Source organism: Monodelphis domestica, chromosome 1 (assembly GCF_027887165.1).
Source record: "Monodelphis domestica isolate mMonDom1 chromosome 1, mMonDom1.pri, whole genome shotgun sequence".
In the NCBI taxonomy this organism is placed as follows: domain Eukaryota; kingdom Metazoa; phylum Chordata; class Mammalia; order Didelphimorphia; family Didelphidae; genus Monodelphis; species Monodelphis domestica.
This window is the reverse complement of record NC_077227.1, coordinates 442,435,058-442,460,048: the sequence shown is the minus strand read 5'-3', so window position 1 is coordinate 442,460,048 and position 24,991 is coordinate 442,435,058. Positions and strand designations below refer to the sequence as shown.

At 37.7% G+C, this 24,991-nt stretch overlaps 1 protein-coding gene across 2 annotated transcripts in view; it reads left to right on the top strand.

Annotated features, from left to right (window-relative positions):
- NETO2 (neuropilin and tolloid like 2) overlaps positions 1-8,268 on the top strand; it is a 35,968-nt gene extending 27,700 nt beyond the window's left edge. For both annotated transcript variants that reach the window (XM_007474822.3, XM_001370051.5), the window contains exons 8-9: positions 4,705-4,818; positions 6,192-8,268. In XM_007474822.3, coding sequence (XP_007474884.1) covers positions 4,705-4,818; positions 6,192-6,772 — 695 coding nt within the window. In that variant the 3' untranslated portion in view covers positions 6,773-8,268. The remainder of the gene's footprint in view (positions 1-4,704; positions 4,819-6,191) is intronic.
- Positions 8,269-24,991: the final 16,723 nt, after the last annotated feature.

Genomic DNA, 24,991 nt, shown 5'->3' with positions numbered 1-24,991 from the left:
CACAGAATACTAATATACACCTGACTCTAAGAAAGGATATGGTACTAAGAAAATAATTTCTAGGAGTAGAATTGTGAAAGTAGCAGAAGATATTTTCATTAAAATAAAATCCATAATATGATTTTAGTAGCATATTGCCTGAGGGCCCCCCTTAAGGCCCAGTTGAAGGGTATAACTATCTCTCAGCATTGTTTCCACATTTTGTCATAGGAGAACTAAAACAGGAACCCCAGCTTTATTTTGCTCCCTGATCTTGCGACCCAGAAATCAGTGGAAAGGAAAAATAGAGTCTTGAGACTATAAGGAGAGAAAAATATGTCACTGTGGTTGGTGTTGTCTTGTAATATTTATACAAAATATGGACTTATGATTTGGTCAGTATGTATGTTTTGAGGGGGCAGCTGGGTAGCTCAGTGGATTGAGAGCCAGTCCTAAAGACAGGAGGTCCTGGGTTCAAATTCGACCTCAAATACTTCCTAGCTGTGTGACTCTGGGCAAGTCACTTAATCCCCATTGCCTAGCCCTTACATAGTATTGATTCTAAGATGGAAAGTAAGGGTTTAAAAAAATAAAATAAAAATATATGTATGGTTTGATATCATAAACTTTATGGGTAATCAATGTTATTCTTACAAAAACTATTAACGTGCTGTAGAGTTTAGAGGGTACCTTTGTGATTCTAAAACCTCCAAATTATAATAAATTCTGACAAATAACATTGATTTTTAATTATTCTTGTAATTCACAGAGTAAAGAGAATTATGTAATTAGAATTCTATTCCTCAAAACTTATAAAATATAGTGGAAAAATTTAAAGGGAACCACTCTTAAATGGCAAAAAGAAAGAGCAACCCCCAGATTGCATTTATTTTTGATTATTACATATGAAAATTGGATGCCAATGATGATTATATCACCAGGGCCTTGCCCCATTAAAGACATTAACTTAATGTTAATTAAATTGACATAAAAATTCAAAACACCCTAAAGGTGTCCTACTGTGTTACTTCTCTAATCAGCAAATTTTGGAAAGTAGCTTCTTGCTATCTTTTCATGGAAATACATATTTTACATAGTGAATATAAAAGTGGATATAATTAGTAACCAACCTATTATTCAGGCTGCATACCATAGTTTTTAAAAGTATGACCATGAAATGTTCTCAGTATAACTTATAGAAAAGAAATACTCCAGTTTTTAGGAATATCCTATTCAAAAATGTTGGCATATTTTTCTCCAGGTCAATTTTTATACCACCAAGAATATACATTATGTAACTTGGTTTTGTAATACTTATGTCACAACTAAAATGGGACAAATGAACCAAATGGTTGATGTCCCGCACTGAGAAATGTAATAGATTATAATTGTTTTGAAACTGTGTGTTCAAATTAGTGGTACTGTGTGTATTTATCTAAAGCAGGGGTTCTCAACAATTTCATGTTATCAAAATATAAAAAAAAAACAAGTTCATGAATCCTAGACTAAAAACTTCTTTAATTCTTATTAAACATTATGAGTCTATCAGGAATTTTAACAGGAGATACAAATACTTCTTATCACTTTGATAAATTAAATAAGCATAATTTTGCTACCCACGCAATTCCTAGTAAAGACACTAGTCACTAGTTAAATAAAACATTAAGATGAAAAAAGATGTGGGGGCAGCTGGGTGGATCAGTGGATTGAGAGCCAGGCCTAGAGATGGGAGGTCCTGAGTTCAAATGTGACCTCAGACACTTCCCCACTGTGTGACCCTGAACAAGTCACTTGACCCCCATTGCCTAGCCCTTACCACTCTTCTGCCTTGGAACCAATACACAGTGCTGATTCTCATATGGAAGGTAAGAGTTTAAAAAAAAAAAGACACAACGGTGATAGAATTGTAGAATTTCAGAACAAGAAGAGCTCTTAGAGGCTATATATTCCATCCCATCCTTTTACAGATGAAGATCTTGAAACTCAAAAAAAGTGAGATGATTCAGCCAAGGTAAGTGACTGGTAGGATTGGGAGATTCAAGATGCCCAGTATGTGTACTTGCCATGAAGCATTCTTCAGTCACACAGTGTGTGTCTGACTTTAGAATTCAAAGCCACATTTTAATTCTAGTACAGTGCTCAGCAAAGAATGAATTAACCTCTAACTGACCAATAAGTACTACATACATACATACATACATACATACATACATACATATATATATATATATATATATATATATATATATATATATATATATATATATATATATCCCTTTCTGTCTTAGAAACAATTCTAAGACAAAGGGCAAGGGCTAGGCAAGCAAGGTTAAGTGATTTGCCCAGACAAGCTCAGCTAGAAAGTATCTTTGGTCAGATTTGAACCCAGATCCTCTCCATTCCAGACCTGGCTCTCCTGATACTCTGCCATCTAGCTGTCCCCAACAAAGTACTATAAGTCTTTAGTGACGAATCTAAAAACAAAAAACTCAGTTCAGTGAGCAGGTATTAATTTCTTCTTATGGGAAAAGTACTGTAACTAAGTGCTGAGAATTCTGAGAAATTGAAGCCATCAAGGGCTTGCTTAGAGTGGGAGAGGAGAGTGACAATATTTACATAAGTCAGCACAAGGTAAAGAGATTTTTTTACAGGATGTCCCCAAAGAGATCAAAGAAAGAGGAAGGACCCATGTGAACAGTAAAATATTTTTAGCCACTCACTTCATGGCAGCAAAGTTTTTGAAACTGAAAGGATGCCACCAATTGAAGAGAGAATTCCTAACAACTGGGGGTGGGTGCAGGAAGAGAGGTCAGGAATGATTTCCCCTGAGAGGTGGTACCTAAGTTTAACTCTGAAGGATGGTAAAGATAGTCAGATGAATGTGAAGAATAAGTGCATTCTGGGCATGGAGGACAGCTTTCCAAAGGCAGAGGTGTGAGTTCAGAAAATAGCCAAGTAAGCCAGTTTAGGAGTAATATGAAATAAGTATGGAAAGGTACACTATAGCCAGACTGTAAAGGAATGCAAATACCAAGATGAGAAGTTTATTCGAGTAAAAGATAAATCTAAGGTTGTATGTCAATAAATGTGACCAAGAAAATAATTGAGCAAATTATTCAATTTTTACTAGACTCTTGGTATAACTTTAGGGTTAGTGCCCATAATAAGATTATAGATGAGACTTTTATGACAAGGTGATTTTTTATAGATAATTAAGCTTCATCTTCAATGGGGTCCAAGGTGGATCCATCTTATACCAAATTATATTTTCTGTCAAATTGTGTTTAATGATGTTTTTGTATGCAATTATTGTATCAGTGGATTGAGGGCCAGGCCTAGAGACACTTCCCAGCTGTGTGACCCTGGGCAAGTCACTTGACCCCCATTGCCTAGCCCTTACCACTCTTCTGCCTTGGAGCCAAAGCACAGTATTGACTCCAAGACAGAAGGTAAGGGTTTAAAAAAAATTTTTTTTAATCCAAGGAATATAAGGAGACCTCCCTCTGGAGTTCTGTTCTAGAAATATATCCATGGCCCAAGTAAATTTTAAATTTCCTACTGAGGTGGCAGAAAAACTACTTCAGGTTACATCAAGTTCTGATCTAATACTGTTTCCAATTCCTCTTACTTAATGAAGCTGGTATTTTCTCTCTAGAAACAATTCTGCTGTTTTGGCCTCCCAGAAAATAAATATATCTCACTTAATAATTTTCATAAAAGGTGCCAAAATGACTGGCCACTTCTAGAATTGTTTCTAATATTTTCAGCCTTTATGTCAATTGGAAAACACTTAAGTTTTCTCACTTCTTGAGTTTCAGATCCTTTATGTCCTCTAGGCTGAGCAGGTCCCCAAATTTAATAAATCAGTAACTATCAGCTCTGACCTTGGGCTTATCTTCCCAAAAGGAATTCTGTGTGCATTTGTAACACAAAATTGAATCACTGTTCACTTTAAACCTTAACAATCCAGTAAAAAACAACAGATATCCTCCTATTAACTAGATATCTCTTCATCTCTTCCAGTCTAGAAAATCTCATGTTGTTAGATCAGGTCTAATTTGTCCAGAAACTCGTAACTCAGGCCCCTTAAAATTTTTGGAAACAGTCCTGATAAAGTTTCTGATAACCACGACTTTCGATCTTCACATTTGCAATTTTCAGTTCCACATTTTTGTCTGTGACATAGCAAATAATTTTTTGAGTTTTTTTATGAAAAAAGCACATATGTCTATGTTTACTCTGTCCTTATTTTAATAGTTAGAAAGTAAGTCCTGTGCCAGCATCCTTTAATATTTTGAAAAACTTCATTGTGCTATGTATCAAAGTCATTAAAATCGTGGCAAAAATTCATACTATCATGATGTGAAACAATGGTTTACCTTTAATAGTGATTGAGAAATAAAAAATCTTGGTTTTGATTTACTTAACTATATTTCTTGTCCAAAGTATGTTAACAGCAAGAGTAGACTAATGAAAAATTGTTGATTATAAATATTATGTTTCTAGAAATTAAAATGATAAAGATGTTCCCAATTTGATACCTTATAAAGTAAGATCCACAGGAGTAATTATCGTTACTTTTGCCAACATACTATTTGCATGCAATGTGGTAGTTTTTTCCTTTCTATTTGAAATCAGGATAATAGTTTTAGAAAGGAGAAATTAATAATCTATACATTCTCTATAATTTCTTGATGACTCAAATAGCTTTCTTTTTCCCTACAGCTCCCTGCACAGGCAGCACTTTCTTTTGCCATAGTAATATGTGCATCAATAATTCTCTGGTCTGCAATGGTGTTCAAAATTGTGCATACCCTTGGGATGAAAATCATTGTAAAGGTGAATACAGTGCAAAGTCCAACCTCTGAGAGAAGAGTGTCACTTGCCTTTCATTAAGGAGTCTTAAAATGTCTTGTTTTATGAATGTGCTTAGCATAGCTTTTTTTGGCAGAAATGGAGAAATGTGCTCTAAATTTTTCATTTTAATGGATCATTGACCTTCTCTGGCCTGCACTAGAGTAAAGACAAAAGAAAGAATACTTTTGCCTTGTAACTAAAGTATTATCTTTAAAAGAATTTTAGGTTACGCTCTTTAGAAATATGTCACCACTATCTTTATTTTTTATGTTAAAGACTTGTTTTGCTTTAAAACCAGTCTTATTTAGTTCTCAAAATTATTTTAAAGGTAGAACCAGTGTTTCCTATTTAATTTAAATTTATGAGAATGAGAATTTTCAATTCACAAATTTAGTAAAATTGTGAAAACTTTACAAAATAAAAGCAATTCTATTTCAGTTTTTGTTTTAGAATTCTTTAAAATTAAAATGAGACTGGGTTCAGATCTGGCCTCAGACACTCCCTAGCTGTGTGACCCTGGGCAAGTCACTTAACCCCATTTGCCTAGCCCTTGTCTTTCTGTTTTAGAGTTATTACTAGGACAGTAGGTAAGGGTTTTAAAAATAAATAAATAAAATTTAAAATTAAAATGAGATTATTAATCTATATCATCCCAATAAGTAATGTCTGAAGTATAAATAAATCTTACCTACAAGATATTGGTCAGATGTGTGCAAGCCTTCTGTCAAAATTATTTGCCTAGTTTTGTTTTGTTTTGTATTTTCCTAGAAAGACATTAAATACCTTATAATTAAAAGGTGTTGTAATCTGATACTGCCATCTTGTGTACTTGACATGAAGTACCAACAGTTAATCATTGAAAAATATTAAATCCTTGTTTATGCCCGAGTATGTTATTCATAGTTCAACAAATTGGGGGGGGGGGGGGAATCGGTCATTTAAGTATTATTATTATCAATGCCTAATAGTATAAAAAATGTGGATAAAATTTAGTCAGTGATATTTTTGACCAAAGCTATTAAATAATGCAAAAGCAAGAAACAAGATGATATTAAACAATATTTTGAATTTGGCACAATTTAATTTGCAAATTGCATACATTCATAGGCCCTCTCTAAGCACAGAAACCATTATCTCCTTTGCCTATACTACCTGAGTTCTGGCTATCTGACCTGACAAATATTCATGGTAATTAATGTTCGTGGCCTTTCTCCCTTTGTTTATAAGTCGAATTTTAAATTGTGCCATCCGCAGTGTATTTTACCAACGGGTTCAGCACTTTTTATTAAAAATGCATGTTTGCAATAAGGACATATTCACTGATCCTGATGGACTCAACCTTTTTCTTTCTACAGAGAAGAAAAAAGCAGGTCTGTTTGAACAGATCACCAAAACACATGGAACAATCATTGGCATTACATCAGGGATTGTCTTGGTCCTTCTCATTATTTCTATTTTGGTTCAAGTCAAACAACCTCGAAAAAAGGTCATGGCTTGCAAAACTGCTTTTAACAAAACTGGATTCCAAGAAGTGTTTGATCCTCCTCATTATGAACTGTTTTCCTTAAGGGACAAAGAGATTTCTGCAGATTTGGCTGATTTATCAGAAGAACTGGAGAACTACCAGAAAATGCGCCGCTCTTCCACTGCTTCCCGTTGTATTCATGATCATCATTGTGGATCCCAAGCTTCCAATGTAAAACAAAGCAGGACCAACCTCAGTTCCATGGAACTTCCTTTCCGTAATGATTTTGCACAACCTCAGCCAATGAAGACATTCAATAGCACCTTCAAAAAAAGCAGTTACACTTTCAAACAGTCACATGAGTGTTCTGAACAGGCCATAGAAGACAGAGTGATGGAGGAGATTCCCTGTGAAATTTATGTGAGAGGACGAGAGGATTCTGCACAGGGGTCAATGTCCATTGACTTCTAATCGTCTAGAGGCAAAGTTGATGCACTAGTATGTATATACGCAGCATACACAGCACACACACTGCACATATGTATGTTTTTAAGCTTTTCTGCAGTCAACTTCTTTTCCTCCCTCAAATTAGAAACATCTTCATTTGTCATTAATTATTATAGTGTTGAAGGTTTTATTTCCTTGTGCTCCCTCTCTGACAGCACTCAAATCAGTTGGTAAATTTAAGAGGTTCATTGGAGGTGGAGGAAAACAGGCATCTGTTGCTTGGGGTCATGTAAACAATCAGTTAAATGACTGACTTCACTATTTAACTGGTTGTTCTGATGTCTTGTAAACATAAGCTTAAGCTAGCTGTTGAGTTTTACCAACATAATTAAAGGCATGCACAGGAACAATGACACTGACTTTTAAAATCTATAGATACACCAAGTTTTGATCATCAAAGAAGTTTAAAAATTAGGTTTCCATCATGTTTTTACATTCCTTCTGTTTTTCTTTCCACTAAGTATTTTTTGAGTCAATGGTTTTAACATTCCAGTTACATGAAAGTAATTATTTCACTGCATATATTTTGAGATGGGCATTTGTTATTGAATTTGTCAAATTAAAACTAGAGTTACTGTGGTTCAGTGCCAATTATGACCCAGAGTTATGTTGCATCCATCTGTTTCTTCTGAACTAATTTCTATAAGGCTGCCTTTTAATTACTGGTTCCCTTAGCCTGTGTTTTCTGTGAGAAGTAGGTGAATGGTTTGTTGCCTTTTAAGAGTATTTTATCTTAGTTACATTATTATAATAGAATATTTTAGAACCTTGAGATATATGAGCCTTTGCAAATTATGTGTAGAAACTCTGAAATTAAACAGCTCTTTGAAATTCTCAACATTGAATCACATCCAATGTTTGGCCACCAATGGACAGCTCATTAATTTTGGTGAAGGGAACATTATTTAATTCACTATTGTGGTATTTATAGCTTATGAATGTTTTTAATTCTCCAAGTCTGTGCTCATTAAAAAAAAAAGGTAGCTTTGCTTCCATACATTGTGATTTCTCTTGTATTTAATAAATCCAAGGCTTCTCACCTGAGACAGTCACATTTTTTCTAGAGCTGATAAAGAATTACAACCTTTGATTTTCTTTTTAACTTTAGTTTTGGCATTTCATTGGTTTTTTTATGGTATATAAAATAATTTGTAAACATGATTAAAAACTTTCATTGTGCTTTTTTTAGACTTTTGATATAATTTGATACTGTATAAACTTTATTAAATCAAGATTAAAGACTTTTGTGGCCATTTTATTTGAGTGCTCACATTAGCAGCTTGTATATATGACATTCTGTGTCTGAGTTTTTCATTATAATTTATTGTCAAAGAACAGGAATCTGTACATTAGTTTTGAGTTTCCTCTTGTTATTGCTTAGTTTATGATAAAAACTTCTTGTAACATTTATTGTTCTAAATCACTACACATATTCTATATTAAAAAAAATCATCCCCAAATCATGTTATTTTGGCATTTGATTAGGTTTTAGAGCTTGAGTTGAAGCATCATAACTACCACAAACATACCCCATAAAAATAAGAAAAGTTTCATTCTTTTATTCATTTTATATTTCTCAGGATTTTTTTTATGAAAATGAGAAAGTAAAAATTCAAGAAAAAAGTGCTTTTCAGTCACATCCAATCTATAGACATCTTCCCAGGGACTACATTTTAAAAGCTGAACTATTAAGCACTGAATAAATATTGAAGATGCCCAAAAGATGTTCATTATATCCCATTTCTCATGATAAAGTTGCATCTATAACATAAACCTAATTCAGAGTCAGTGTAATTATCCCTTTACATAAAACTTAGAAGAACTTGTCATATCCATAATCATAATTCAGTGATTAACAGCAACCCAAGGATTACATATATCTGAGTTCTGGCCCATCAATCTTTGAACAAACATTTATTAAACACTTATGTAGCTAGCAGTCACTTTGCTGAGAATTGGGGGTACCAATACAAACTAAAGCTGCTCTCAAAGAACATACACAGTACTTTATGCAGAATGTTTATTCTAATAAGAGGAACTAGTAATATGCTTCAATGACATTGGAAAGAAAATTAGCATCACTGAAGTATGAGAATTTCATCTGCTATTTTTAAGAGCTACTAAATACGTTGTTAAACTTTTTAGGCTTTAGTCAAAAAATGTAAGCTGACTTCACTGTTATTCACATATATTTATATGTTTCACATTTACCCTCCCTTCCCCAAACCTTGAAAAGGACTTCAGAAGCTAAAATAATGTATAGTAAATCATTTAAGGATCAACCAACTAGAACTCCTCTGAAGGAAGCAAAAGGCATTGATCTTTTCAAGCCCTCGGGGTAAAAAAATGGCACTTGGCCTTGAGCTTCCCATCAGGAGGAGGTTGGAGTATATACTTTTCTTATTAAAGAAAGCATACAGATTTATTTGTAGAGATGACATTTTTCATGAAACTAGAATCAAGAACGGGCCCTTATGTAAAGGGCAGCATCTTCATGGTTTTACAAAAGATATAAAAGCATTGGCCGGCCAGATGGTTCTCATTATGACCCTTTGCTAAAGTCAGATGATATAAAACAGGAGATCACTGAAGGAGCAGAAATACTGTAGTCCAGCTACTTTGTTTTTAATGAGAGACGCCTCTCAAAAATCAAGTGTCTTGAAGTGTGCTTCAGCTGAGATATAGGATCTCATTTGATTCATGATGTCATGATCACTAGAGTATAATTAAAGTGAAAGCCATAAATAAGATTATCTAGTCAGATAGAAGGAAAGTAAAGATTTGGTTTGGAAGTCGCTGTTAAGAATTTGATACAATCCACAAGTGAATGTTTATTGTCACCGCCACCCCACATTTGCTGCACTTTAAAATTCATTCAAGAGTTAGGTAGAGCCTATATTCAGGAATCGAAATCTTTTAGCCTAAAATACCAAATTTCTCAGAAGGCTTCCAGGAAAGCATTGAGTGTTATGTTCTGCTACTGAATGTCTTCACCATCCCTCCACCACCTATCACACAATTAACCAAAATCTAACAGAACATCAGTTCTCAAACCCGGCAGAATTCCAGAAGTCTTACTTCTAGTGTGTATGAAAATGCATGATCCTTTTTTTCTTTTTTGTGGGGAGAAAAGTCAATTCAGTAGTTTACCAAAATTTCAAAGAGATCCTGTGTTCGGCATGTTAGAGAGGAGATTACGAAAGCCACTTTAATGCTAATGTTTAAGAGCTCTTCTGTGGGTGTCTTTGTCATGTTTCATATAATTGTCAGGCATTAAAAGTCTCTTGTAAATGTCTGTGTCTGAAACTTTCTGTGATTCTGCTATTGTCTCATGAGAAAGATGCTTCCTTGTTTTACCAGCATATCATCTGTTGAGACAAAATGAGGAAAGAGCAGTTGCCATCCTAGAAATTATTCTGAATCAAAGGAGATCGTGCTATCATTGGAAAATAGTGCATGAGCAAGTTGGTCAGGATATTTGACCATATCCAACAAAGAGATTAGTGATAGGTAAGGAAATCGGAAAGGTAAGAAAAGACTGGATTGAGAAAATCTTTAAAAGAAGGATTATTAAAGGATGAATAATAACAAAAAGATTTTAAATTTTTTAAAAATTTAAACAAATGACAAAATAAGGTTTTTTTAACATTAAATAAATTTTTAAAAATTCAAAAGATTATTGTGAGCAAGTAGGTGGCTCAGTGGATTGAGAGCCAGACCTAGAGACAGGAGACCCTGGGTTCAAATCAGACACTTCCCAGCTGTGTGACCCTGGGTAAGTCACAACCCCCATTGCCTAGCCCTTACTGCTCTTCTGCCTTGGAACCAATACTCAGTGTTGACTCTAAGACTGAAGGTAAGGGTTAAGAGAAAGAAGAATATTGCACTAGACCAGGACAGTTTGGATAAGGGTCTCAATTTTACAGTGGTAGATGGGTGAATAGAGACAAGGGGGCCCATGTGGAGTCAAGCCAACAAGCATTAAATGTTTACTGTGTGTGAGGCATTGTGCTTACATTGAGGGCGCAAAGAAAAGAAAAATCCTGCTCTCAAGGAGCTCACTGTCATTAAAATGAACATCTATGGACAAAGTATAAAGAGAATAAAGACAGAGAAGGCAAACACGTCTAGGCATAGACACGTATGTTGGAGTTGCAGAAATAGAAACACGTTTTAGCAACTGACCGGATGTGGAGAATGAGCATGGGGAGTTGAGGATGACTGAGCTCTGAGGGGCCTTGATGGACAGTGATAGCCTCGAGGGATTGCCCGTTGGAGATGCCTATAGGACAGCCACTTGGAAAGGTCACGTAGGCAATGTATGGGGCATGACCAGAGCTCAGGAGAGAGGTTAGGGCTTTAGAATATGGAATTGGGAATCCAGATGAAAAGGGAACCCATGGAAGCCGAGGAGGTCACCAAGCAAGACGAATACACTTCAAACAAACATTAAGTACCAAGTTACTATGAACAGAGCCCACAGCTCAGAAGACAAAACGCAAGCAAGCCCTGGATGACCCTCCAGGATGTCCTAGGCTAGTTGGAGAGGAGCCGTGAGCAGACTGTGTCCTAGTTATGGAGGAGCCCAAGCGCCCAAGCCAGGAGGACATCCTTCTCTTGATCTCTTATGAGAGCTTTTTCAAAGATGGCCCAGAGGAGACCCAGGCTGGTCACTAACTCCAGAATGATGCTGTTATAATGAGGGCTGTCTTAAGAACTCACATCCTTCGGTGCTTGACAGGGACGTTACTGCATGGACCATCTCTAATTGCCTCATGTGCAAAAAATGACAATGAAGAAGACAGATCCGCTCTGCAACAAGCAGCAGGATTGTCTCCGGGCATCCAGTGGGGGCACTTGTTCTGCACTTAAATCATACACTGCAAAACTGGAAAGACAGCAAGCTTTATTTGAATGAAATATTTCTTATGGTTGCTGATTGCCCCTTTTCCTTCAAAACTTTGTTTCTTAAAAAAAAAAAACAATCTGAACTTTCATTAGGTCCCAACTAAGAGAGCCTATCTGCATATTTATCTCTAACAGCAAAGGACACACAGGCACATGAGAAAAGTAAAACCGATTCTGGCTCAAATAACCAAGCGCCATTCCTGAAGGTTCTTGGCTACAGTCTTGTGAGCCAGTCAAGGGTGTGTGTATCTCACAAGAGAATATTTATCTCTGCAAGTACTAGTCCTAGAGAACAGCAGTACCAAAGCCACGAAGGCTCTCTGAGAGCTCAATTCAGATATGGTCCCAGGTGAAAATGTTTTATTGTCATTCAGTCCTTTCAGTCTCCTTCCATTCTTCATGACCTCATTTGATATTTTCTCAGCAAAGATACTAGAGTGTTTTCCATTTCCTTCTCTAGCTCATTTTACAACTGAGGAAACTGAGATAAACAGGTTTAAATGACTTACCCAGGATCACACAGCTAGTTAAGTGTGTGAGGCAAAATTTGAATTCAGGTCTTCCCAACTCCAGATCAGGCACTCTATCCACTTCTCCTGTTAGCTGCCCAGGTGATAAATATTAAGTGCTTCCTGTGTGCCAGGCACTGTGCTAGATGCTAAGGAATACCTAAAAGGGAAACAGAGCACATGGTCTAATGGGAAAGGCAATATGTAAACAGCTATGTACAGACAGTTTACAGGATTACTTAAATGGATCATGAGATTTGGAATCAAAGGATCTGCTGGGTTTAAATCTCCATTCAACTATTTAGTACTTGTAAGATTGGAAAAGTCATTTAACTTTGCTAGGTTCCTATTTCTAACTGCGGGGTGTCAGGTCACCCCTTCCTAAGCAAATGATTTTCTGGAAAAACACTTATAAATTTATAGAATGAAAAAAAATTGGACTACCTCTAAATCTTACAATCTATGAGAAAGTGAGCCTGGCAGCCTCTGTCATTGGCATTGGAGGGATTTGCTTTCAACACTAGCACTTTTCATGGAGGTAGAAAAGCAAAAGAAACTAATCCCACATCCCAAATTTTCAGCAAAGGTTGTATAAAGCCTGCTGGTTTTCCTATGAAAATCATTGTAGTTCTCACTTATAAAATACTTTGTAGCTTATAAAATGTTTTAAAGGCAGATATCTTGATGACAGTAGATTCGAGCATGTTTGTCATCTTCATAGATGGAGCAAATAAAAGAGCATTCTTTCTATAGAGTTGAACTATTCAAAAGCTGGTACCTTCGGCTACAGCAGTCTTGGTCCCATTGGCAATGCAACCCTAGACCAAAGCCTGTAAGAGGATGAACTCCCGAAAGTTAACTCCAGAAAAACAATATAAAACTAGATCTCTCAAATTTGAAATGTAGATCAAATTAATCCCTAAACCTAGGATATTTTCATTTTTTGAGCCTCTCACCAATTCTTGAATCAAATGAAATTATCTTCAAGATAATAAAAGATATATTTATAGCCTAGTTGGAGTTTCCACAATTAAGTCAACACCTCCCACATTTCCATTCACACAGAAATAAAATTCATAGACTGCAGGGTTGTAACACTGGATTCCATTGTTACATAAAAAGATGGTCCTTAGCATACCCAGTGGGGAAAAAATATGGTAAAATCTGAAAAATCCCATTGCTAGGATGGAGAATTAGTCTCATTCTTGTTCAGCCACTGGGAAGAAAAGAGATAGGAGTATGTGCCACAAACAACTTTGCCATGGTAAGTTGGAGTTTTTCTGTTGTGATAAAAAGTTATTGTCTGGGAAGACAATCCTCTATTTGCTTTGCTCTGACCAGAAAGATCAAAAGTCAGCCTGGACTGGTTTTATATGTTACAATGGCATTTGGTGAAGAGCTCACAGTCACAGTTACTCTTTTAAAGAAAAAATGATATCTTTCATTGTATCTTCAATTGTGGCTGTGAATGTATGTATTTTCCTTTGATTTTGAAGTGAGTTGTTGCTCTTGACTCATTATGCACATGTGTGGCCGTAGAATTAAGTGAGCACTCAAAAGCTTTCCTACCCAGAATTCTATCCACTATTTAGAGAACATGTTGATTTTGCAGTTTTGTTTGTTTGTTTTTTTTTTTTTTTTTTTTTTGCAATTTGGCTCTGCTCTCAAGTGGATGTCAGGTCATTGCTTCCTAAGCTCTTGACACCTAGCAATTAATGCCTCTCCTACACTACTTGAAATTCTTTCTTACCCTCTGCTTTCACTGAAGTTCTCCAAATGGGAGATATTTGGACATCCTCATGCAAAATCCTAAAACTATGCAAAATGTTCCTCTTACCTCCTCAGCCTTCTAACACTGTCTCTATAATGAATGGATGAATAAAATGGATGAAAAAGTGCTAAGGGTATGTGCCAAGCACTATGCTAAATACTCAGCAGAAAAAAAAAATTGGAAAAAAAAGACAGTCCCTGTTCTCAGGGAGTTTATGCTCTAATTGGGAGAGGCAATACATACAAAAAGAGTTCAGCGGCAGTGCAGAGCCGATAGAAAGCCCAGGAGTACTTTAGTGGATCATCAGGTCAGATGACAGTGTCCAGGAGTTTGAAGGGCTCATCAGCAGGGCAGATGGTAAAGGCTTGGAGAACTTAGTGATGTAGTAGCAGTGTAGTTGGTAAGGACCGATGTTCCTTAGCTGGCTCTCACTGGAAGGGATGCAGTAGGTGACTCTTTCCTTATTCAGGCTTATAACTAGATGTGTCGATCCTGTCTCACTTCACTAGGCAGGAGATTAAAAGATATGAAGTAGCCACACCATTTCAAGTAAAGGAATCTTGGTGTACAAATGCTTCTAATTTGGGGGCAGTGGGGATGTGAAAAGACTTGGATCCCTGGACATTATTGGAAGACTGGAAGAAAGCAGGAGTGTTTACAAGGCTCTTGATAAAATTAAGGGGTCATCCTAGAATGGTCATGGATCAGTAGCAAATACCTTTTCTTAATTCAATGAGTCTTTAAAAATGATTCATTACTATTGGAATTTCTCTGAATATTTTCTCCCAATTTTTACAAAAGACTTTCCTCCCTTAGACTCTGTGAGCTAGATAGAACACTATTATCTCTACTTATAGACAAAGAAACTGAGGCTCAAATGGAATTGATTTATTCAATATTACACAGTAAGTAGCAGAACTGAGGCTTTTTTTAAATCCTTAACTTTTAGTTTCAATGCTAAGACCACAGAAGAGCAGCAAGGGCTAGGCAATTGGGATTAAGTGACTTGTTCAGGGTCACATTCTAAGAAGTGCATGAGGCCAAATTTGAACCCAGGATCTCCCATCTGTAGGCCTGGCACTCTATCCATTGAGCCACCAAACTGCCCTAGAACTAGGTTTTGAACCCAGATTCTGACTTCAAATCCATTATTCTTTCTGCCCTACCACGTTCCCTTGCACAGATGAGAACTGTATCCTGAGCTGTGAAGAATCATATTCCACACAGGGGCTTGAGTTAGGATACAAGACCACCGACATTTTAGACTGTCTTTCCTCTCCTTCTATTAAAAGAACTTGATTCTCTAACTTTCAAGTGGGCAAAGAATGTGATTATCCATTGAGTGTAATTATATGGTTACAGAAACATACAAGTTTGAAGTATTGATTTCTAGGACTATAGCCTGAACTCTGACACACGGAACTACGTTTAGGCAACACGCCAGATGTGGAATATCAGGATTTAATGGCAGCATTTCAAGCAACAGCCCCAGAGTTTAGTGCAGTACAGTTACTGAATGCTAATGCACCACAAATAGGAAAATGGAAGCATAGGCATGGCTCCTTCTACAGCATCTTTTTTTGTTGTTGTTATCCTTTCTTGAAGACAGAGAAACTGAAAGCAATTAACTGCCCGTGGAAACCCTATCTCATAAAGAAACCCATGTTAAAAGGAGTCCATAATAACCTTGGCTCTGTTCTCATCACCTTATCAGTCAGCGAAAAGTAAATGATTTTCTTAAGAGATTTTTTTAAAATATTAATAGCACTGTGCATTTATATGGTTGGTGCCTTTTCCCAAGAAGTACAAAGCATTTTTCAATTTCAGGCAATAATTATGTACATGGGAAGGATATGAACTAAGCCACCATGGGGTAAGTCATCATTTCTGCCTCTGTTGATTTACAAAATGGATTTCAATTTCCTTCTTCGGGAGGGAAGGGAAGAAAAATCTAATTCATGAGAATATATGTTTTCTAGAAGAAATTTTAAGTGAAGAGAGAAACAAGAAGTAAGAGCAGAACTCCCAAGTTAAAGGAAATAAAGTGTTAAATATGGACCAATTGAGGTACTCATTGATCTCTAAAGAAACTCCCCCAATGAGGGAAGTTAACCTTGACTTAAAGGCAGTGCTTGATCTATGAAAGAATTCTTCTAGTAGCATCTCTTTTTGTTTAGTCATTTCATTTGTGTCCAACTCTTCCTGACCCCATTTGGAGTTTTCTTGGCAATGATACTGGAGTGGTTTGCCACTTCCCTCTCTAGCTTATTTTACAGATGAGGAAACTGGGCAAATCACTTAACCCTGCTTATTTTAGAGTCACATAGCTAGGAAGAGTCTCAGGCCACATTTGAACTCAGGAAGATGAGTCTTCCTGCCTCCAAACCAGGCACTCTATCCATCATGTCACCTAGCTGCCCTAGCAGCATCTCTTTAAAGCTGGGCAAATCTTCAGCTTAATGAAATTTGTAGCTCCAGCTGACCATTTCTGGGATCCAGAAATGCCCAGAGAAGTTTAGGGAGGCCTGGAGGTTTTAGTCCCTTGGCCTTGGTTCCTTATCAGACCAGCCAATCCTACAGAGATTATGCTTCAGCCTTTGCTACTTCTGGCCAATGGAAAGGCATGCCTGAGTACATGGGTCCCTGCATCAGTCCTGGGGGAGTTCTGCCTCAGTGGTTCAGGTGAGGACTCCAAGTGATGATAATAACAGGAAGTGCCAGGACTCTCAACATTTGAGTCTTTAGTGGGCACAGTCACTAATTGCATCTGGCTCAGATTTTTTCCTAGAAAGGGAACAGAGCAAGTGGTTCTGAACCATTTACAATAATTGCCCCCATTTCAGCACAGCCCTCTTCAATCAAGTAAACAATGATATGTTTTAAAGTATGCTTCAGGAGACAGAAAGTCATTTCATTTTAAAAGCATTTATTCAAGAGCCCAGATGTATCAGATAGAAAGAACTTCAATCATCAAATTGACTTTCCATTACTGCGGTTCCTTGTCCAGAGTTATGCAGCCAAGAGCCTCTGGTTTGGAAACCTCTTAACTCCGCCCCTGATATTAGGGATTTCTTTTGCAAATGCCAATAAAGAAACCTCTCCATCTGTGACTCTGTGAGTGTGTGTGTCTGAAATGGGCACATGGATTCTCTTTTTCTGTTTTATGAGGTTTTGCAAAACTAATAAAGTCCTATGGGTCCCCGATTCCTCGGTCACCCTTAGAGAGAGGCAGGAAAGAAGCACAGGTGCCTGCCTTCCAGCCGTTTGCTCATAATCAGGGCACAGCATTTACTGAGCTCATGTTGGATTGATGGAGATCCAGTGCTTCCTGCCTGAGGCTTGGTGCCCCCACCCCCTCCTAGGATCCGGACTCTTATAACCTGAACGTGTGAAAAGCTACTATTAGCAGCTTAGCCTTAGTGTCTCTGACTGGTGTGAAAGGACAGGAGTAAATGATAGCCACTTATCTGCTGCTTAGAGCCATCAGAGTGACTGCTGTGTGCCCACCGCTGTTAGGGCTCCTAAGGAAGTGTCTTTGTATACGCAGGTCCTATCCTTAAAATGTGATGGAGATGAATTTAGATCATAGCATTTAGGACGGAAAGAGCATCTCATCTAACCTCATCATTTTACAGATAAGGAAAGTGAGGCCCAGAGAAACTAAGGGACTTGTCTAAGAACACTCAGCTAGGAAGTCATTGATGTTAGCTCACATTAACTAACGCACCTTCTCTCCTCTGATCCTCCCAAGTCTCCACTCCAAGAGGGAGGTGCTAGTTTATCCCCTTGAGATATAAAAGGTGTTCAGGGAAGACCACGACCTCCGATGGGAGGGTTTATTGAGCTCTTTTCAGGGCTGCTTATCCACCTTCACTCTTCGCCTGCCCCCCCCCCCCGCCCCCGTTCTCACCTGTGGCTCCAAGAAGCAATAACATGCACAGTCTAGGTAGGCAAGGAGTTAGGGAGCTGACATGAAGACTTCCTCTTCTAAAAGGGACAGAGGAGACCAATTCATTCCAATGGCCAAGAAGGTGGGAGAAGCAGGCACTGGAGAGTACTTAGAGCTTGGCTGTACATCAAAGATGCCACGGTCATCCACTGCATCCTTAGCCACCACCAGTCCTCTTGTCTTTTGTGTTGCCCCTAGACTTGATTGACTTTGGAAGAGAGAGGGAGGCTGATGACACTGTATTACTCTGCCTCACTTAAATACAATTTATAAAAGTCGATATCACCAGCATTGGTCTTTTCCAGCACTAAGGACAGCAACAGTAATCATGATCCCCCTTAAAAAAAAAAAAGGAAACTGAAGGAGGCAGGTGGGTGGCTCAGGGGATGGAGAACCAGACCTAAAGATGGGAAGTCCTGAGTTCAAATATGACCTCTGACACTTCTAGTTGTGTGAGCCTGGGAAAGTCACTTAACCCCCATTACCTAAATCTTACTACTCTTCTGCCTTGGAACCAATACTTGATGGTGATTCTAAGATAGAAGGTAAGAAATTTTCTAAAGGAAACTGAGACTAAAAAAGTCTGAATGACAAGAGCCAGGTAGATGGTGTAGTGGATTAATAGAGACCTGAGCCTGGAGTCAGGAAGACCTGAGTTCAAATTTGACCTCAAACACTTAATCAGGCATTTTCTCACTCTTAATATCTGGTTTCCTTTAAATCTCAACTAAAATTTCATCTTCTAGTAGAAGGAAGTCTTTTCAGGACGTCCACTATCACCCCCTAATTCTAATGGCTTTTTTCTTTTAATTTCTTGTACATATTTATTTGCTCTCTACCCATTAGATTGTATGCTTCTTGAGGGCATATCCTATTTTCAGTCTTTTTTTATTTCCTTTGTACTTGACAGAGTACCTAGTATATAATACGTACTTAATAAATAAATCTAATATATAATAGGTACTTGATTGACCTACTATAAGTGTGACCCTGAGTACATTATTTAACCTCTCTCTGCCTTAATTGTCTCAAAAATAAAATGGGGAAGATAATAATAGCAACTCCCTCTCAGGGTTCTAGTGAGGAGCAAATGAAATTAACATAAATGCTTGGAATACTTCTTGGAACAAAATAAGCCCATAATTAATGCCCATTCCTTTATTATCCAAGGTATTGCTTTTCATCAAAAATCCTTGAACAAATAAATTGGTTAAGACTCTATTCTTCATTGCAGAACCTAAATTTGTTCTCATGTATTACTTCATCTGCTTTTCACTTAGCACATTTGTTTCCCTTCTTCACCCCACTCCTCTCCACAAAAAAAAAAAGAAAAGAAAAAGGAAATCTACAACCCCCTTCTCCTGGATGAGACATAGAGGTCAAGGGAGGAATTAATCTTCTAACTCTGAGTAAGGGCCTTGCAGCCTACAGGAGAAAGTTCAGTGTCAGAACCAGGATGCATTCCCCTCAACCTCTGGTTTTCCCTCTCTCTTGGTTCCAAGCCTCATCATTTCATGCCAGATTTTCCCTATGTCACAGGGCACAGACACAGGGTGACTTCATAGGTCTGGACCAAAATCTCCATAGTGGAAAGAAAATGATGGAAAACTGTCCTCCAGAAAAGAGAAGCATCTCAAGACCCAGGAAACCTGACCCTTCTTTGGCTTCATTCCTTCTGAGCCCAGGCCCTGCGTTAGTCTCCAGCATATTAGGACCAGCCACACCACTTCCAATGACCTAAAGATAAATATAGTACAAACTTCCCCTGATCTATGAAACCTGGCCCTGTTAATAATATTGGCAAATTATCATTAACTTACTGGTACCCAAAGCCATGAGCCTATTATACCACTGAGCACATCCAGAGACAGGAAAAAAGTTTCCTGCATCTTCAGTCATGGTCAGAGCCTCCTCCTGTATTATTATATCCTGTCATATTGCTGGCCCTTATTGTATTAGCAGTTCATTGAAATCCTCAGGTTTATTATTTTTTAATGATTTAGGCACTCAATTCTTGCCCATCTTATGTTTGTGAAGTTAATTTCTTGAAACCAGATCTATAGACCTTGCATTTATCCCATCTGACTCAATGGTCTAGCTTGTCAAGTTATTTTTGGATCCTGACTCAGCCCTCCAGAATTTTCCTTCTCTCTTACCTACTATATATCTTAGATTTGTGAAATTTGAAAATCTCATGAGTAAGTATTCATTTACCCTTATTATAGCTTCAGGCAGGACTATAATGAAGTAAGGTTGGGAGAGATCACTTTTTTTTAAACCCTTACCTTTCATCTTAGAGTCAAACCTGTGTAATGGTTCCAAGAGAGAAGATAGGTAAGAGCTAGGCAATGGGGGTCAAGTGACTTGCCCAGGGTCACACAGCTGGGAAGTGTCTGAGGCCAGATTTGAACCTAGGACGTCCTGTCTCTAGACCTGGCTCTCAATCCACTGAGCCACCCAGCTGCCCCAGGAGAGATAACTATTTTTTTTAATTTGGAAATTTTTATTTAATTAATTTAGAATTTTTTGCCATGGTTACAAGACTCATGTTCTTTCCTTCCCCTCCCTCCACTCCCTTTCCATAGCTGACACACAATTCTCCTGAGTTTTACATGTGTCATTGATCAAGACCTATTTCCATATGGGAAAGATAACATTTTTTCTTAAACCCTTACCTTCCGTCTTGGAATCAATACTGTGTATTGGTTCCAAGGCAGAAGAGTGGTAAGGGCTAGGCAATGGGAGTCAAGTGACTTGCCCAAGGTCATACAGCTGGGAAGTATCTGAGGCCAGATTTGAACCTAGAGACCTCCCATCTCTAGGCCTGGCTCTAAATCCACAGAGCTACCCAGCTGCACCCTAAAGATAACTTTTGAGATCCTTTCCAGCTCTAAATCTACCATCTCAGAGCCCTGAAGCCTGTTACTAGAGACTCAAGAAGGATTCATACAATGAATCACAAATAGCAGATGCTAGTGTGTGTTGGTTGATTAAGATAGAACCTAAGCCTCTTGACATCAGCTGCTGGGAATGGGTCCCTGTGGCGGAGTCCTCGGGGACCAGCAATGGCCCCAGATACCACACAGAGATTTCCAAGAGGCATGATTAAAAAGCAATCAGTTGTGCAGGGAAACCTTTCTCAGCTGGAAAGCAATGGAATAATACTCCAGTGGGGCAGAAAACTCAATTTTTAATATAACCAAAGGCAACACTCAAATTCTCATTTGTACCATCATGGAACTGAGCATTGGAAATAACATATGTCTGATATGGCCAGAGATCTTCAGTGCCTATACAGTAAGGCAGTAATCAATCAAAAAACATTTATCAAGTGTCTGGTATGTGCCTGGCCTTGGGCTAGGCATCGTCAATATGAGTACAAAGAATGAAAGATCTCTACTCAGAAAAAGCTTGCATTCTAATGGGACTTGGAACTGGAGGACAACTAACAATCCTCATGTACATACATGTACATGTGCATATTTACATGTACCTCATATATGTATATGTATAGATAGACACATGTGCAACCTAAATGTAAAGTAAATAAATGCCTAGATGAATGCAACATAGTTGGACAGGACAGGTACTACCATCAGGAAAGTCTTCATGGAGAAGATAGTGCAGAGGCTGCATCTTAAGGGAAAAGATGGATCCCATGAAGCAGAGGTTATGGGGGAGTGTAGGGGGTTATGGGGGAGAAAGAACCAGAGCAAAGGTTTGGCCATGGAACATGATGTGTCTTCTGTGTGAGAACAAACAAATCTAGTTTAGCTGGTTGAAAGCATGAGAGAGGGAAGTAATGCCAATGAGTCAGAAAAGAGAGGTCGAGGTCTTGTTGTAAAGGGCTTTAAGAGATATGCAGATGCGGATATTGATATTTTAAGTGAGAGGTATCAAGAAGTCCCTGGAAAGAACCATGAGAGCAGAAACATAGAAGAAAAACAACTGCTTGATCACATGGGTCAATGGGGATATGATTGGGGATGTAGACTCTAATTGATCATTTTAGTGCAATTATCAATAATATGGAAATAGGTCTTGATCAATGACACATGTAAAACCCAGTGGAATTATGCATTGACTACAGCAAGCCATATCACTCAATATCCATCATATCACCAGAGAATTGATACTATCTGGACTGTCTGAATGCTGAGGGGGAGTTCTGAGTTCCAGACTTGCCACACACACTCATCCAAGTGTCCCCGTGTCCAAATGGGAATTTTAAAATATAAAATTGTGAGCTTTCCACTTTGAGAAACTTGAAAATAGCAACAGTAATTGCTTCTACAACCAGAGTCAAATTGTATTTTGTTACACCAAACCAAAAGGTGTAGGATGAAAACCAAGATATTTGTAGGTATTTTGTGCATTTTTTACATGGCCTCTTTCAGTATTTCTGCAACTAAGTTCTCTGCTTTCTACAAGATGTTCAATTCAGTTTGTTACTTTTTAATTCTCTTGTGTGGTAATAGCTTGATAACTATGTAATAAATCCTGTGAATGCCTCTGGGCTGTTTGTTTGAAGAAAAAAAAAGAAGAAATCCCTGGAGTGGATTGAGTAGTGGAACCTTATGTTAAGATCTATCTGTGCTTAAGCAAAATTATTTTAGCAGCAATGTGTATGATGGACTGAGAAAGGAAGAGTCCTGAGACAGGGAGGCCTCCAACTGTTGCAATAACCTGGGCAAGAGGGGATGAGAGACTCTTCGTGAGTGGAGAGAAGGGATCACATACAAGAGATATTTTAGAAGTAGAGGTGGCAGGATTTGATATCGTATCAGATATGTTGAGAATGACAAGATTATAAATCTGGGAAAGTGGAGGGTGAGTGATGCTCAACAGAAGTAGGGAAGTTTGAAAGAGAAAAGCATTTGGGGACAAGATAATGAGTTCCGTTTTTGACATGTTGAGTTTAAGATATCTCCTGGTCATCCAGTTTCAAATGTTCGCTAGGCAATTGGTGATGTTGGACTAAAATTCAGGGGAGATTCGGGGACTGGATACATTCATCTGTGAGCCATCTCTAAAGAGATGCTGGTTAAATCCATAGGGACTGATGGAGGTTACATAGAAAGGTAGAGTAAGAAGAGGACCAGGACAGAACCTTGGGGAACACCCACAGAGCATGAATAGCAGCAAGGGGACACCAAGTCAGTCAGACAGAAAAGAAGACTACAAGGAAAGAGTAGACTCCACCTCATTTGTTACCCACTGAGTTTATCATATATCTAATACTCTATTGTGCCACCCCAGAAATGTCCCATCTGGCTTAAACTTCATCTTAACTTAAAATTCATCTTAATATCAACTTAAAAAATAAGCATCCCTTGGGGTTTAAATGTCACCTAAGAACATGTGAGGGTTGGGGAAGGAGTGACTTTGTTCTGGCTGCTGCCTCTTGCAAGATCAGTTGGAGTCTCCAGTTCAAAGCTTTGCCTATCTCAAAAATAGGTTTTTGTTTGGCCCCTAAATTATTCTTCTTCTTCCAATCTTCCAATCACACTTCATTTGGATCAGGTTCATGATAAAAAGACTAGTCTCTCTGAGATCAGTAGTATGAAATTATATCCTCACATCTTCCTTTTTCCTCAATGTTCATAGAGAAGTACCCTCTTCTAGGAAGAGGCCTGTCAGTTATATGTGGGAGGACCTGATGAACCCTCCAGGAAAGAGAAATGCTGAATGGTCAGAAAGTGGCTGGAGGGGCCAGTATTTTTTTTTTTGCTTAAAGCAACTGCTTTTTTTATTTTAATTTTAAATTTGGTAACCCTATTTGGAGACAGCATGATGAGGGAAAATGGACTGGCCAAGAATCAAGCAACTTCGGTGCTTGTCCTTGCACTCTCATTAATTCACTGTGTGATTTTGAAAAAATTAACTTTATTTCTCAGGGCTTTGAAATGTTAAATGTATATGAGGGATTAGATCCAGTTAGGAGGGTCAGAAAATCATCTCAGGCCTAGATTCCAGCATAAGACAATAAGAGATGAAATACCCTTTACAAGAACTGTAATGGAGGAAAAGAAAAGTTAAATGACAGACTTTACCAAAATATTCTGAAAAACCAAAAATGCAGTTGACTGATTTTTTTTCTTGGAAGCATCAATGAAAGAGAGAAAAGAATATTTCAAAAGGCTTTCTTTGAAGTGTCTAAATTGAGGCTAACTATTGCTAAATTACCAGAAAAAGGCTAGAGAAAGCAAAAATGGTCCAAAATGACTTTGTACCTTCCGTCACTGCAGAGTAAAGATCTTAGTACCAAACCTAAGTACCAGAAAATATAAGAAAGGCAAAATGAGATTTCTGACTACAGAAAGATGGTGACTGATGAACCATAAAGATCAATAAGGTAGCTGTAGTCTTTTATGGGAGACAATAACCCAGTTCTTCAATAAAGCATCAGTGCTACTTGGGGAAAGGACTGCCCAGCAGCTGGATTTTAAAACTATTTAAACTTTATCTACAAAAATAATTTCTCACACACTCAGCTAATGACAATAATCTATGCGTGTCCTTCAAATTCTCATTCAGATGGTTGCTGATGAGCTGTTTCCTTTAGTGGGGCGGGGCTACAAAGTAATGTGATTGGTTTATTTTTAACAAATGTCAGCACTTAACCACTCATATTCATTTGCAAGTTTATCTCTGGATGCTCTACTCAGAATCCACTGATGGATTCCTCTGCTCAAGACATTTTTGGAATTTGAATTCAGAAGTGATGACACATTTCTTTAAAATTATCCTCAGTGACAGCAAATCTTTATTCCTAAAGTAAATAATTCATATTTCCCCTTGAAATGACCAAGTTATTGAAATCTGGTGAATAAAGTTGTAATCCACCCACTTGGCTTCTGATGAGTAGATATTTCTATATCTCTGAAGGGACTTCCAAAAAGGTTTGGATTAATGACATCCCTAAAGTAGATTGATGACATTGTTTTGAAAGACATATAGGTACTTTAAAATGTTGTCTCATTATATTAGTCCCCATATATCTGCATACCTCCTTCTTCAGCATCCTGTGTGTCTTTATAGTTGTT